This window comes from Balaenoptera musculus, chromosome 2, assembly GCF_009873245.2.
Source record: "Balaenoptera musculus isolate JJ_BM4_2016_0621 chromosome 2, mBalMus1.pri.v3, whole genome shotgun sequence".
NCBI lineage: Eukaryota > Metazoa > Chordata > Mammalia > Artiodactyla > Balaenopteridae > Balaenoptera > Balaenoptera musculus.
Window position 1 is genome coordinate 62,865,615 of NC_045786.1, and position 17,234 is coordinate 62,882,848.

The 17,234-nt window shown below is 41.9% G+C and overlaps 1 protein-coding gene across 2 annotated transcripts in view; it reads right to left on the reverse strand.

Annotated features, from left to right (window-relative positions):
- Nucleotides 1-17,234, reverse strand: part of THSD4 (thrombospondin type 1 domain containing 4) — a 583,087-nt gene that overhangs the window by 28,858 nt on the left and 536,995 nt on the right. For both annotated transcript variants that reach the window (XM_036844549.1, XM_036844548.1), the window contains exons 9-10: nucleotides 4,610-4,785; nucleotides 2,094-2,190 (exon numbers count right to left, since the gene is read on the reverse strand). In XM_036844549.1, the coding sequence (XP_036700444.1) occupies nucleotides 2,094-2,190; nucleotides 4,610-4,785 (273 nt within the window). The remainder of the gene's footprint in view (nucleotides 1-2,093; nucleotides 2,191-4,609; nucleotides 4,786-17,234) is intronic.

The window sequence follows — 17,234 nt, forward strand, 5'->3', positions numbered from 1 at the left end:
CTGGGCACTGTGCTAGGACGGACACCTAATTTATTCAATACCTTCCCCCTCCCAAATAAAGCCTCTGAGTGTATGTTTTTCCCTCTCTATTTTGTAGACTATGAATGTGTTCAGAGAAGTTACTGACTTGCCTGAGGGTGCACAGCAAGAAAGTGGCAGAATTGAATTCAAGCTCTGGCCTCCTGACTCCACTGATACGGTGGATGAAGCCTGGTCCAGATTGCCTCTCCTCACCAACTTTTTACAGCTGACCCCTTCTGGCCTGCCCTGTCCCAGACAGCTGATCCCAGAACCACATGCTACCCATTAGCTGAGACCCATTAGGCTTGTTATCACTCATCATCATCCTATATGATTTCAAATAGTCTGTCCAATTGCCCTTATAAATCAGCATCAGTAATCTCAATATTTCCCCATCTGAACTTGGTTTCTCAGACTGTATATTGCTCCTGGAAATGGTTTAAAAATTCTTTCAGGCTGAGTGTGCTGACTTGGAGTTTGGACAACACATGCACCCCACGTGCCAGGTGGCTCCTCCCTGACCTGTAACAATCAGATAACCTGGTTATCCAATCGGCAGCCCAGAGAAGGATGTATGGCCAGGTCTCGCATCTGTCCCCTCACTTCCTAGGACAGGTGTTGGACCAGGTCACCTGTAGGCAGTGTAATAAGCACAGGGGCTAGTGACCCAGGCTGACCTGAGGTCATTGTGAGACCTGGGCAAGTAACTCAATCTCTCTAAGCTTCCATTTCCTTACTCTTAAAATGGGGCTAATAACAGTACCTCCCTCTGAGCATAGTTGTGAGAATTTGACGAGTTCGTTTATGTGAAGGGCTCAGCAGTGCCTGGCACATAGCAATGACTCTGCGTGTGAGTGATTATTAGCGATTATTATTAATATTTCTGCAGATTCTTCTGTCTGAAAGATGGAAAAGACACTCTCCATTTGGGTGATGGGCTCCATCACCATTTGGTAAAGAAATATCAGCCAGGGGCTGTGCTATACCCAGCAGAGGCAAGCAAAGCTGCTGGATCTGTCAGCAGAGCCCACAGGGAAGAGGTGGATTGTTAGGTGTGAATTCATTATTCTTTTCTTATAGGTGAAAGCTGTGTTAGCAGAAGCAGAAGGGGACCAAGAGAAAAGGCATGTGGTAGACAGAATAACGGCCCTCTGAAAATGCCTGTGTCCTAATATCTGGAACCTGGGATGTGTTATTTTATACGGCAAAAGGGATTTTGCAGACGTGATTAAGTTATCCTGGATTTTGAGATGGAGAGATTATCCTGAATTATCTGGCTGAGCTCAATGTAATCGGAAGGGTCCTTATAAGAAAGAGGCAGGAGGGCGAGAGTCAGAGAAGGAGAGATGACAGAAGAAGAGCGTCAGAGGCAGAGAGAGATTTGAAGGTGCTATTCAGCTGACTTTGAAGACGGAGGAAGGGGCCATGAACCAAGAAACGCAAGTGGCCTCTGCTGAAAAGGGCAAGGAAACTGATTCTTTCCCAGAGCCTGCAGAGGGAGCACAGCCTGCCAACATCTTGATTCCTGCCCAGCAAAACCCATTTTGGACTTCTGACCTCCGGAACTGTATGACAGTACATTTGTGTTGCTTTATGCTCCTGAGTTTAAGGTCATTTGTTATAGCAGCGATAGGAAACTAATATAAAAGACATTTCCAAATGTTGAACTGGAAAGACAGACTGAGAATGTTCATTTTTGAATCAAGTGAATGAAACACTCTTATCAGTGAAGGCTCAGGCAAATGGTGAAGCATCCTCTGATATCAAGGCCCATTGATTCTGTAATATGTGTCCATGGGTTTTCTCTGTGTTGACTGAGAGACAGAGGGCAGATACACAAGAAGAAGAGAGAAAGGGTGTTAAAAGGAAATGATCTGGAGTGACTGGCCACAAAACCAGAAATTTTACCTAGTCTCCTGTGAGGCAGCACCTGTGGGTTGACTCTGTAATATGTGTCCATGGGTTTTCTCTGTGTTGACCGAGAGACAGAGGGCAGATACACAAGAAGAAGAGAGAAAGGGCGTTAAAAGGAAATGATCTGGAGTGACTGGCCGCAAAACCAGAAATTTTACCTGGTCTCCTGTGAGGCAGCACCTGTGGGCTGATGGCATTGCTCCCCATGATTACGTACTCGTAGTGGACTCCTGGGTTAGGCTGCTGGTGTATCATCTGACAAAACAAAGGTCAACGTCACTGCACTGGCACACATGCATATCCCCTTCCTGCTGGCTTTGGGCTCAGTGGTGTAAGTGGCACTAACTATAAATGAGTGGATTGATTTACATCTAATAATATTAGCAGACTGGTGACACACTAAACGAAAGCTATTTCCAGATGGCTTTTTGCTATCTGCTTTTGAAGAATGAAGAACGTAGTCTTTGAGAGAATAAGAAGAGAACTAGGCTGAAAGTCAAGATTTTATAAATTTTAAACAGGAAGATGGGAGCAATGGTAGGGAACCTTTCTGTCGGCTCCCAACCATCCTCTACCATTGCTTAGATTTTGCTCAAGGCCCTCAAAATATCCAAGAGACACTTAAGTTTACACTACAGAGAACCCGTTTGAACACTAGGTGGCGCGACAGAGTCATGTAAGGAAGGGCCAGACCTCTGGCAGCGTCAGCCCGAGATCCCCTAGGTTCTTCCCAAGTCCTCTACCTGGCCCGGGACGCTGGCTCAGGAAGGGTCTGACCCAACCCCCTCCCTCATTGACTCTCTGGGTCCCAGCCCCTCTCATCCATGGAAAGTTCCAGAACCACAGAGAGATGAGGTGAGGAAAACAGGTATAAGGGCAATAAGTCTCCTTGGGTCCTATTCTCTCAGGGACCCATGACAAAAGCTACCTAGGGCTGTGGAAGTCAGCAACTAAACATTGTCCAGGACAAGAACACAAAACAAACCAGCATGGCTGAGCAGAATAAATCCCTCCCTATTGGCTTTGGAGCACAAAATCCTTTGTGCTCATGGCTTTCCTGGAGGGAAACAGGGTGGTGGGCTAAATGGAGCCGCGGAATGCAAATCTGCAGTGAAAATACGAGCCAGGCAAGGAGACAGGTCACGCTGTGATATTTCTATCTCTACTGCTTTACGAAGGGGTTCTCCTGTTTACCCGCTGGGTCACCTAGAGCAAGTCCCTCAATCTCATGGTTTTCGATTTCTTCATCTGGAGAAGCAGGAGGTGAGAATCCAGCTGATCTCTGAGGTCCTGTTAGCTACAGGCATTCTCTGAGTCACTCCTGCATGGGTGGGTCCTGTTTGGTCCATGAGGGTGTCTATGCCATCCAGTTACACCATCAGCCTTTACTCCTTCCCTACATGTGAAACGTGGCCTCCTGTCTAGAAATCACCCAACAGAAGGCAGACATGAGAACCCCTGGGCCCCCTACATCCAGGAACCATGGTGGGGCGCAGAGAACCCCCGAGGGACACGGTGGTGTGACCTCAGGTCCCTGCTGTCTACTCTTAATCCCCTCACTTCTCTTTTCACACAATCCAACAGTCATTCTGGGGCCGGAAAGCCTTTCCCCCTCTACTGTGCCTCTTCTGTGTGAACATTCTGCCAGTGCAAACCTTGTCCCATTTATGAAATTATTATTGGCCACCACATCCCAGACCACCCGCAGTGGGCCTTTAACAACCTGAGTTTTCACCCCTGATGCCATTCGAAACTTACCCGGAGTCCAACACCAGCTGGACAGTCTATAAAAAAATATTCAAAATGAGCTATAACAAGACTTCCTTTGTAGTTTCTAGCCCATGAGCCACTAGGCCCAAAGGGAACGAACATGTAACTGTATAGTTGGAAAAGTAATATTTATAAAATTCGAACTCGGCAAATATCAAGTGGACCAGCATGGCTTTGGAGATGGTGAGAGAATATATATCTACGGGTGAGCGCATTCTTTTTTATCAAAACGTGATTTTGAGCTTTTATTTCCGGTCACCTTTTATTTCCTGATCTTTTTAAGAAGATTGGATTCTAGTGGTTTCTTTTAAAAAATAAGGACCATTTTTAACTCTGGGGCAACTGAATACTTTAGTTTCTTGTCAAAGAAATCCAAGTTCTGTCTTCTGCGAAGCAGGGAACGACTAGTAAATCTCTATGTTGTTACTCCAAGCTTTATTGTGTCATCTGGAGTACTCTGGAGTTCTTGTTTCTTCACTTGCTTTAATAGAATTTGAAGAGGGCTGGGAACTGTGAGTGGTCTTGTCTTGCTTTAGGCATTTGCTTTCTTTTGCCATAAAAAGAAAACACGCCAAATTAGCATAGGAGGAAAGTGCCTGGAGGAGAGCCAATGCTCATGAAATAAAGGATCTGTTTTGCCTCTGATTTGGTTCAACAAGTAAAATTGGTTTTACTGGCTCAATAAACGCTGAGGGTAATAAGCATCTGGGAGAGTTTAAGGTTTCCATGAGCTAGGTACATTCGGAGGTGAGGGGCAAAGATGAATGCCAAGCATGTAAGGGTACCCCAAAAGGCGCCGCTCAAATGGTCTTATTGAGCAGGGGCAATATTTGTTGTTTATTTGTTCTAAGTGTGGTCCTGAGAAGCAAGAAGATACAAAATCCGGGCAAGAGTTCAAACTCACATAGACATCCAAGATCTCATTAGTGGGACCTTCAGCCAAAAAGGACTCTCCGGCAGTGCTTGAAATCTCATTTGGTCGCTTGTATGTGAACATGGTCCCTCCTCCTTCATATTTTCCAGGCCGGTCAATTGCCCAGTTCCCGTTGATGATGGAGCGGCCAGAACGACTTCGCAAGGCTGTTGAGAAAAATGAGAGTCCTCAGGTAAGCCCAGGTGTGCACAAGAAATTGACTGCCCCCTACTTGCTGGTTTATTCATTCATCAGGTTTGTCATTATGATCCACTATGTGCAGGGCACTGGCCTAGGCCCTGGAGCAGGATGAGGCATCTAGATCACAGCCCTTTGGGCTTCGTCACTTCTTCAACCCACTTCAATCCCTTCTACCACTTGGACTTAGTCTAGAAAGGAAGGGTGGGAGTGGTTAGGAGAGAAGAATGTGGAAAATGTGAGAAAGGAGAAAGTTAGAGGTGGAAGATAAAGGGGTGGGGAAGGGAAACTGTGTTCTATCCCATTATCTAGGTGAGAGGTTGCACATTGGCAGCTCATGAGCTGCTTTTGGCCCACAAATGGAATTATTTTAGCCATTGTAGTGTTCTTTTTTTGTAAATAATTGAAACCAAATTTAAGAATTGGGAGATTTCACATAAAAATTTTAGAGTTCTAGCTTCTCTTGTAAAACAAGAAGACATGTTAACCTTGGCTCCACATTCTCTCATGGCAGCAGTCATGGAGCTGAGGAGGACTACCTGTGTTAGATGGGGCCTGCATGCTCTGCCTTGCCCTACTCCCCACCACTCCCTAATGCTCCCCAACACTGAGGCTAAGTCTCAGTTTATTACCCATTTATTTATGAATATAGATTATTTATTCCATTTATGATCATGCTGAATTAATATTTTCCTTATAGAATAGAAATTTTCTTACAATTCTTCCTACTGGTATGTCTACTAAAAGTGGCAAAGCTAAAGACAGGCTAAAAGGGTCACAGGACTTTCTCCTACTTGGTCATCTTCATTCATTTGTACTACCTGACTTCTGTGGACTTTTGAGGATGTAGCTATGTTACCTACTCCCACATAAACTGTCAGAATTCATCTTCACAACATTGCTAAGCGGATGTGCATCCTTATCTTTCAGAACATGGTTCAAGTCTGAGAAGGAAGTTGTTCAAGTTCATGAAGATAAGTGACAGAACTGCTATTTGGAGTCCAATAACAGTGGACTCAGGAGGGAGGTAAGAACGGAGAAGAGGGGCAAGGAACAAGGTGTTAGGGTTATTGAGAGAAGGAAGGACAGCATCTGAGAGCAGGCTTGACTCCCTTGGACATTTGGTACCTTGAAACCCACAAGCGAATGGCAAATTGTATTTAAAGGAGATCCCATTTTAAGTGGCATGGTCAACAGTGGGCCTGTGACAGTCACTGGCTCTGTGTACTTCCAATTTACATAGTTACTAAACTTAATTTTTTTACAATGTATTATGAAAAAAATTTACACATAAACGAAAGTAGTGAGAAGGGTATAATAAATCTTCATGTACCCATCCCATCACCCAGCTTCAATAATTATCAACTCCTGGCTTAGCTTGTTTCACTTTGCAAATCCCAGACACTATTTATCCTTACATTTTTCAGTAGGTGTCTCTAAAATGTAAGGACTCTTTGTTTCTCAAAGCCAGTTTCAGCAGCGTTTTCTACAATGGGGCTTCCCAGGCCTGCAGAGTCAGAAGCTGCTCCGAGAGGTGGAAGAGCCCCCAAGGTTGAGGTGGCCTCCCCTGCAGACTCTATCCCTGGCTGGCTTGTTGCCATGGCTCCTGGGAGACCACAGCTGTGGAACATCAAATACCAAATTAGAAAATCACTTCAGCTTACTGAGTGGCAAGGAAGGGTCAAGAGTAGAGGTTGAGGATGAATAGGTTTGTGGCTGTTTTCTCTCAAAACCACACTTCTTGAGAGTGGTCCATACGGTGTCTCCGTGTTTTCACTTCCCATTCATTTCTCAGTCATCTCCAGTCTGACTCCTGCCCCCATTATTTCACTGAAACAATTCAAATGAACGTCACCGGGACCTCCATGTTGCCCAATCCAATGGGCATTTTCCAGCCTTCCTCTTATTAGATGTCTCAAAAGCATTTGGCACTACCCGCTGCTCCATTCTATTTGAAACCTTCTTTCACTGGTTTCTGGGACACCTCACTCAGCTGGTTTTCCTCCTGCTCTTGGGCTGCTCACCTGTTCTTTCTTTTTTGTCTCATCTTTCTCTACTCGGCCATTAAATGTTAGTGTTCCTTAAGGCTTCAGCGTAGACCTGATTTGGGTGCTGTACTCCTTTCATGGGTGATTGCATCTTTGCTCATGGCTTTAATTACTATATTCCAGTGACTTCCATATTTATGTCTCCAATCCAGACTTTTCCTCTGGTTCCAGACTTATGGAATTTTAGTTCCCTGACCAGGGATTGAACCCAGGTCCTCAGCAGTGAGAGTGTGGAGTCCTAACCACTGTACCACGAGGGAATTCCCTGGTCCCAGACTTTTATACCTAATTAGCTATTTGACAGCTTCACTCAGATGTGTTGTGTAAGCCTGAATTCATCCTTGACCTCTTCCAGTATTTCTTTTTTTAATTGAAGTATAGTTTATTTACAATATTATATTAATCTCAGGTTTACGGCATAATGAGTCAGTATTTTTACATATTATACTCTCTTTCCTCTCCCCTTTGGTAACCTCTAGTTTGTTTTCTATGCCTGTGAGTCCATTTCTGTTTTGCATATACATTCATTTATATTATTTTTTTAGACTCCACATATAACTGATGTCATATAGTGTTTTTCTCTGTCTGACGTATTGCACTAACATAATATTCTCTAACTCCACTCATGTTGCTGCAAATGGAAGAATTTCATTCTTTTTATGGCTGAGTAATATTATATATATATATGTAATGGAATATATATATATATCACATCTTCTTTATCCATTCATCTGTTGACGGGCACTTGGTTTGCTTCCATATCTTGGCTATTGTTAATAGTGCTGCTATGTCCATACATCTTTTTGAATTAGTGTTTTAGTTCTTTTTGATGTATACCCAGGAGTAGAACTGCTGGATCATATGGTGGTTCTTATTTCAGGAAATGGTACCACCATCCATCTAATTAGGAACCTAGGAATCATCCTGGACACTTCCTCCCTTCCTTATCCCTTATATCCAATCCATCATCAAATTTTATTTGACCTTCTCCATATTTCTTGGACTCATCTACTTCTCTTCATGTCCACTGCCATAATCCAGGGCCAAGGTACCATTAGATTTCATATGGACTAACTCAAAAACCTTCTGACTGGTCTTCCTGTTTACCTTCTTTTCAGCCAGAGTGATCTTTTCAGAGTGCAGATTTGATAACCAACTGTGACTCAAAATCCTTCAATGCTTTCTATTTCTCTAGGATAAGAACCCCTCAATCATCAATGGGGTCAGGGCCCAGGTAATGTAGTCCAGCCTCATCTTGTGTCACTGTTATTCTTCTCTCTGTGCTCTGATCCCTGGCCTTCTTTTAGCTCATCTGATAACATCACATTCCCTCCAAAATGCTGTTCCTTCTTCCAGAAATGCTTTCCCTAACCACAAATCCTATTTGTTCTTTAGATGTCAGCTCCTTCAGGTAATCTTCTCCTACCCTCACTCCAGGCCTCTCTCTTCTCACATGCTCTAAGAGATGCAAGAGCCTTTCCTTCAAGGCACTTAACTCAGTCTGTATGTATACCCATTCAGAGCATGACTTGGTTAATGTTTGTGTCCCAGTACTGTAAGCTCCCAAAGGGCAAAGACAGTGGTGTTTCCTCACCAACAATAGTGAGCTCTAGTGCCCAGCATACTGCTCACCATGTAGTAGGAACTTAATACTTACTGAATGCAAAAATATCTAGTAGAAAAAGGCAACAGCTCAAAAGAAAGACAGGCAAAGAATGATAAATAGGCAATGCACAGAAAACCAAATACAAATTCCATAAGCAAATGAAAAGATGCTCTACCTTACTTATAATTTAAGAAATGCAAGTCAAAACCACAATGAAATATCCTTGACCCACCAGATCAGCAAATGTTTAAAAAATTTAATACTGCCAGAATTGACATGTGTGTGAACAAGCAAGCACCCATGACATTGTTGGTGGGAATGTAAACCGATTCAACCTTGGAGGGCAGTTTGGTTACAATCTGTTCTCAGGTCAAGAGGATGTTTAAATGCCCATCCTCTTGACCTAAGCATTGCACTTCTAGGAAACTACTTGAGGGCTATCCTTCTAAGTATACAAAAGTGTTTTTAATACGGATATTATCTGCAGACTGTTTTAACTTGAGAAAAACTAAGACCAACCTAAATATCCATTAGTAGAGGATTGCTTAAGTAAATTGTCACCCTGGATAATCATGCAATGGAATATCACGTGGCCCTAAAAATGATGAGGCAGGTCTGTGTACATGGGTATGAAAAGAACTCTGTGATACATTAAAAAAAATTTTTGTTTTTCTTACTTGAATACTTTTTTTTTTTTTTTTTTCATTTTGGCCGCACAGTGGGCATGCGGGATCTTAATTACCCGATCAGGGATCAAACAAGCGCCCCCTGCAGTGGAAGCGTAGAGTCTTAACCACTGGACTGCCAGGGAAGTCCCTGTGATATGCTTTTAAAAAAAACCATATACATAAAACATGTAGACACACACAGAAAACATTTCAGGGAAAGATGGTTCTAAAACTGTTAACATTTGGGGACAGGAACTGGGGTTTAGGTTGGGATGGGAGATTAGAAGGGAGACATTTATTTCCCATTTTATATCTTTTTACTACCATTTAAAAATTTTTTTTACCATATGCATATATTACTTTCTTACTTTCTTTAAAGCTTAAAATTTTTAATTAATATAAAGGACAAGGTACTACAGAAATACTACTAAGGGATATAAAGATTTTCCCTTTTTTTACAGCTTCTCCTTAAAAGACCATTCAGAGCATCAAGAGTTCAGAATTAAGGTAGGTTCTGGCTAAGATTTTATTGCTTTTAATGGCAGTATTGTAGAAGAGGTTATTATCTGGAAACCAAAAAGTCCATTAAAGAACATTTGAAGTACTGTATGGGAGACAGCATCAAAGGCCCCCCAGGAAATAAAACATTGGGATCCTGAATCTTTTTACCATCCACTACTGTTACCTGTACATTCCCTCTAAAGGTTTAGATGAATCTTTAATCATATAATAGCAAAGCATTAAAAAAAAAAAGCCACATCAGATTTTTAGTAAACACGGTCCTGATTCCATATGCCCACGGGTTAGCTTCTGAAATAGCTCCAAAAGTAGCCCCCATCTGGCCTGGTCTTGCATATTGAAAACAGCTGCATCTACAATTTCTGTGCCTGTAAGCAGTTCCAGAGCTATTAATGGTGTCCAGAACTAGCCCACAAAAAGGTGCAGGTGACTCATGGTTCTTGCTAATGGGTGTGTTCACTGAAGGTCAAGCTTTGGCAGAGACTATTTGAAAGGCAACTTCACAACTATGCCAATAAGAGGAAATCTCCATTCTTGTTAGACATTTGGGTTTTATTCCAGTTTTAGTTGTCAACGCTGAGCATATATATTTGGCCTAAACTATCTGCACCAATAATGCCTTTCTCCAAGGTTCATATAGGAATTGTTAATATATCCAAGCCCTGCTTCTCATATACTTTATCCCACCATCTTATTTTATTTTATTTTATTTTAATTTATTTATTTTTGGCTGCATTGGGTCTTTGTTGCTGCGCATGGGGGGCTTTCTGTAGTTGCAGTGAGCGGGGGCTGCTCTTCCTTGCGGTGCGCGGGCTTCTCATTGTGGTGGCTTCTCTTGTTGCGGAGCATGGGCTCTAGGCGCGTGGGCTTCAGTAGTTGTGATGCATGGGCTTAGTTGCTCCGTGGCATGTGGGATCTTCCTGGACCAGGGCTCGAACCTGTGTCCCCTCCATTGGCAGGTGGATTCTTAACCACTGCGCCACCAGGGAAGCCTTATCCCACCATCTTAATGCCCACTGTTGATGACCCAAACACTGGCTCCCACAATCAAATAAAGAAGGTGGTTTCCTTACAGCAAACAGATCACTGTGATCTAGAGGTCTGTTTCTTCCCTTGGAAATGAAGGTTAAGTTCCTCCTATTAACAAACTTCCAAGCTTCTTAATGTTTCACCCATTCTTAGAAGCTATTAGGGAAGCAGCACAACAAACTTAAGGGTGAAGGGGTCAGACATCACTGGCCATTGCCATGATGTAGCTGAAGGTTTGCAGTCCTGCCATTTTCGGTCTGGTCTATGAGCTTCCACAGAAGCCCACATATGGGCATGATCCCAAGTGAGTCTCAGAATATTTTAGCTAATCTAGATACCCTGAAAATGGAACACAGCAATTCACTTCATACTACCACCATGGAGGGGTCTGTCAATTACATCTTTATTTTCACTAGCTTCCAATTGAAGTTTAGCATTCTTTCTATTATAAATGTAGGCAACAAACCATAACAGTATTAGCAGTACTGTGGCTTTGTCACCAATAGAAATCACTTATCTATTCACAAGACATTACGGATGTTACAGATATTATGAAATATTGTTAAATAACTCATCACTATTTTAGAATTACAGTAGTTATTAGACCCTCCATGAGATTGCCTATTTTAATGTTAAAGGAGCATGTTACTATGTATAGTAAAAATTGGTTTTATAAAGTGTTTTGATAATTAGGTATAACTGGTTTCCTTTGGATTTTTCTGTATCTTATTTTATGGATTTAAAAACATTATTCTGAGAAGGTATCCATAGACTGCCAAGGGAGTCCATGGCACATAAAAGTGAAGAACATCTGGTCTAGTGATTTATGGTTTTCAAAACACAAATGAACTCATAATATGAATGCCAATCCTATAGGGCAAGCAGGACACGTATTATCTTTATCATACAGATGAGGAAATAGGTTCAGGGAGATTAAGTTGTTTGCTCAAGGTCACAGACTATTCGGTAGCATTTAGGACTTGGACGTTGATGCTCTAATTCCACATTCATGCAATTACACCAGTAATTCTCAAAGTGTGGTCCTTGGACCAGCATCCCCTGGAAGCTGGTAGATACGTAGGTTCAGGCCAGCTGAATCAGAAACGTGGGTGAGGTCCAGAATTCAGGTTCAGCAAGCCCTCCAGGTGGTTGTGGTGCATTTAAAGTTGGAGAAGCACTACGGTACACCTTCCTGCCCTCCTCTCTTATTTTTGAGTCCTGATCAAAAGAGAAGGATTCTCAGTCGAGGGAGAAATGGTTTCACTTCTCATATACTGGCTTTGCCTGGGCAAAAGGGCACACACTGAGAGGAGGGGAGCAAAAGGTCCAGTCTGGGGGTTGACACTTATGTTCCTTCCACCCTACCACTGAAGCTCTCTCCATAGCACTCTCCCACCCTGTCTTCGAGCATTTAGGATTCCCAGAGTTGACTTTCCCATGGATTTCAAGTTACCAGCAAGCAATCCCAGAGGACACCTATCATCGTGTGACTTTACACACAAAGCATAAACCATTAAGGGTTTGGATTGTGACTAACCCTCGGGGTGTGTGTGTAGAAGACAGTCCAATTCAACTCAACAAAAAATTATATCAAGACACTGAGTAAGCCCAGGTACTGTACTGTTAAATCCTTGGATGCACAATTTTTTTCCCATTTTCCCATTACTGACACTGGATGTCTATTACAACAGAAAAGCAGTAGTTGTCAGGCAGATGATTAAGTTCTAACAGAGTTGTCATTTCCTGAACACATGTGAATTTGGTCCGATTAAGTCATTTCAGTTGAGTTAATTGCATTGGCAGCCCAATTTATAGCTGTATTAAATTAAAAAAATAGGATATAACTCACATATAGTAAAGTATTTAAATTATCAGTTTATAGCTTGATGATTTTTTTATATTTGTATTACGCCTGTGTTACTACTACCTGGATAAAATACAGAACATTCCAGCCCCCCACAAGTCTCCTTCCTGTCCCCTCAGAGTCTTTACCCCATCCTCACAAGTCTCGAATGTTGCCACTACTCTGCTGTCTAGAGCCACAGTTTCCCTGTTTTTGAATTTCATGTAAATGGAATAATAACATATATATTCTTTTGCACTGGACATCTTTTACTTAACTTGATGCCCATGAGACTCATCCACTTTGTTGCATTTATCAGTAGTTCATTCTTTTTCACAGCAATTTAGTATCATATAAATATGCCACGATTTACTTTCCTATTGTTGATTGACTTTTGGGTGTTTCCAGTTTTGGGCTCCTTTGGGTAAAGCTGCTATAAAACATTCTTATATGTTTTTGGTGGACATAAGTTCTCATTTCTGTTGGGAATATACCCAGAAGTAGAATTGCTGTGTTAAAGGCATATGTATGCTTAGTTGCAGTAGGCACTGCCAAACATTTTTCCAAAGTGGCTGGACTTGTTGTTGGGAGCCAGGGATCTCACTGTGGAAAAGGAGGCATACAAATATGGAAAGGGGGAAGGCAACACAGAACACTGTGGGGCATGGATTTAAATTTAAGATATCAGTGTGAATTCATAATTTTGAAATCATGTATATGTAGGTATATGTGCATGTTTATATGTACACAGTATATATGTATACGTATGTGAGTATGTGTATTTTTGTTATGCGTTTGCATATGTATACATACATGCATATATTTCCTAGCTCTGTCTGCTAAGAGGGCTAAGAAGCAGAGACACCCCACTAGCAATAAGCAAACCCTGCACCTTAATCTTGGTCTCTAATACCATTCCCCATGAAAAGGCACCCTTATTTGGAGAAATGACTAGTTCCAGGGATGGGGCAGGGTAGGTATAAGATAAGCCTGGAAGCAAGGAAGTGTTCACGAAGATGATGGGGACATGTCACAAGGACATAGGAGTCACCTTGAAGAAGCTCCTTTTGGCCACATCTGAGACAGTTTGAGCACCCAAATAAGTACGGTAACAAATTACAAATTACTGAAAGAAAAGGAAATTCATGAGCTCATACCAATAATAAGTAGATAAATAAATACATGGGGGAGAAGGGAGGGCTCTTGCTTATGAAAAATTTCAAGGGCCGACTGGTAAATATAGAGAGAGTGCTGGAGTTGGAAAATCATCTTGCAGTCGTCATGGTAAAGATTGGATCAGCCAGAAATCATCAACACACACTAAACCTTGGGGAGAAATTTTGCTGTGGAGCAAGATATTCCAGTGGTCTTGTCAGCCCCTCAGACTGCTTATTAGTTGCAAGGGAGAAAAAAGAAAGAGTAATTATCCAGTGAAGAAACTGGGCAACACTTTACCCGGTGATCAAAATGAACAGCACCAGTGAGAAAAGGTAGACACTGTGTATCTCCTGACGTGGTACCTTGCAAAGGGCGCACCACCCCTAACCCAGGGTTCAGCTGAGAGTGTATAGCTTTAATCTAGTCACGAGAAACATCAGACAGCGAAGAACATTTTAATTTTTTTAAGGGTGGGGGACTGTATTCTTAAAAAATGTCAATATGATAAAAGACAAAGTCTGTGGAAACATTACAGATAAAATGAGGAGAGGGAGAAATGTCAAATGAATGTAGTACCTAGCCTAGATTTGCTCCTGAACTGGAGGAAGGAAAGTGCTATAAAGGACATGATTAGATCAACTGAAAAAACTGGAGTATGGACGGTAAATTAAATACTTGTAAATGTTGTGTCAATGTAAATGTGTGAAGTTACAGGCTATCCTGTGGTTATGTAAGAGAGTATTCCCATTCTTAGCAAATACTCACTGAAACTGGGGTATTTGTGGATAAAGGGCTGTGGTACATGTAACTTACCCTCAAATGGTTCAGAGGGAAAAAGTATAGGTGACTCTGAATAAGTAGATACAGGGGTTCTCTGTACTATTTTAACTTTTGCAACATTTATTCAATAATTTGAATTCAAATTATTTCCACATAAAAACTTTTTTAAAAAACACAAGATGACTCCTTCTCCCCCAGATACTTACACCTGGGTCGCATCTCCCCATTGATTTGGATTTAATTGGTTGAGGTACAGCTTGCACAGTGAGTGATTTAAAAGCTCCCAGGTGATACTAATGTACAGCCAGGACTGGATTAGATAACAGAATTTCCAAAGCAGAAGTAGGTGCCACTGTTTCCTGCATCCTGGACCACAAGTGTGTTTCTCCCCATCTATTTTTCTAAAGCTTTGAGCTAACGTTCAGTGGATAACTTCTAGAAATACATAATGTGATGAAGGGGAAACAACATGTATAATCAAACAAGAAGTTCAGACAAAGCCCCAGTATTCTCTAATGTGCTTTGAACGTGTACTGATAGGTAAGAGATTGTCATACTGAGTGAAGTAAATCAGACAGAGGAAGACAAATATCATATGATATCACTTATATGCGGAATCTCAAAAAATGGTACAAATGAACTTATTTAGAAAACAGAAATAGAGTCACAGATGTATCAGTAGAAAACAAACTTATGGCTACTGGGGGGAAAGGGATAAACTGGGAGATTGGGATTGACATGTACACACCACTATATATATAATAGATAACTATATATAAAATAGATAACTAATAAGGACCTACTGTATAGCACAGGGAACTCTACTTGATACTCTGTAATGACCTATATGGGAAAAGAATCTAAAAAAGAGTGGATATATGTGTATGTATAACTGATTCACTTTGCTGTACACCTGAAACTAACACAACATTGTAAATCAACCATACGCCAATAAAAATTAATTAAAAAAACATGCTGTAGGGAGACCATGTGCACAGATCACACAAAACATTCTGTCACTGTGATTCTCTACAGAACTGCCAAAGACCAAAAGTGGTGCAAAAGAAGTTTTAGGATCTGAGTATGAAGAAGGCTTAGAGTGCAATGTCGATGCAACTTTGAAAGAAGTAGCATCTATACTTAAATATATGTTATGGCTGGTTTCTATTATTAAGTTTATCTCCCTGAACTATATGTGTATACACCTGCCTCCGTTGATAGAAGGTGAGTGCTTTAAAGGCAGATACTGTGACATGTACATGTTTGCCCCACTGCTTAGGCTCTTGCTTGGCACTCAATAAATGCTTATTGAATAGAAGTAAATTATTAGGTGTATTGTTCCTTTTTTTTTTTTTTGGCTGCGTCGGGTCTTTTCGTTGCGGCATGTGGGAACTTTCGTTGTGGCATGCGGGCTCTTCGTTGGGGCACGCGGGCTCCTCTGTAGTTGTGGCGCATGGGCTCCAGAGCATGTGGGATCTGTAGTTGCAGCACACCGGCTCTGTAGTTGTGGTGCGTGAGCTTAGCTGCCCTGTGGCATGTGGGATCTTAGTTCCCCGAACAGAGATCAAACCCGCATCCCCTGCATTGGAAGGCGGATTCTTAACTACTGGACTACCAGGGAAGTCCTTGTATTGTTCCGATCTATCTTATTTTAACTTTGGAGTTCAGATAAGAGGCTCTTGAAAACTCCTTAAAATCCTGCTTTTATCTAGATGTTCCTGTTTAAGAATTTCAATCTCAAAAATGTCCTCCATTCCTCCTGGTCAAAATGGTAAATGCATGCAGTGATGCTTAAAAATTCTGTTGAAAAAAAATGACAAAAAAAGAGCAACATCTCTTTTTGGGTAGATCCAGGTCCAGTCTGATAAAATGTCCAGATTATGGTTTCTGTTAAACAAATATACACACATATCACACTGATTTTTCAGCTCAGATTACTTTGACATTTTGAGTTTGGAAAGAATTGAACCTGTGTGATTTTCTACAACATGATGTAACACATTTGGACTGAAAATCAGAGTATCAGAGAAAGAAGGTTGGCTTTCTCTTTGGCACTGTGTGATTACAGGTTGTGAGGGGTTTGAATAAAGGGAACTGCCAAGTCTGTTATTTAATTGCTAAATTATGGCTAAGTACAGCTAATTCTTATTCTTTACAATATTAACATTTGATTTATTTTGACTCCAAATTTCCTTTGAATGCTTACTAACTATAAAGAAAGTCTGTGTATTTTTAAGCCCCAAATAATGTTGTATGAAATAGATCCCATCTATGGTTTAAGTAAGATAATAAGCTAAGCAAAGAGGTACTGGGGGGCTGTAAAGATAAGACAGCCCACAACTTTGGGAGCTTAGACACATACTACTATGACGTGAATAGAGAGACTGGTAAAATTTCCATGGGGTGCAGAGGATCACGGCAGGGGGTGTTGGTGGTGTCTGAGCAGGAATTTGCAGGGTGAGAAGCAGTTCACCAGGCAGAGGATGGCGGGGTAGGGGGAGGAATTCATGGGAGAACAGAGAAGGACATGGACAAAGGCAGAGGCCAGAAGAGGCCTGACCTTGGAGGGGTGGGGGACAGTCTCGTGCGGTTAGAGAAGGGGCATCATGGGGTGCTGGGGGCTGGAGTAGAGCGGGGCGGGGGTGTGGAGTGAGAGCCCCTGGAGGTGAGGTGGGAAGTGAGTGCTGTGGGCAGACTGTGAGGGCTGGATGGTGGGCACTGGGGAGCCATGAAAGGTTTTTGATCAGGAGAGGAACAGCTGAGATCT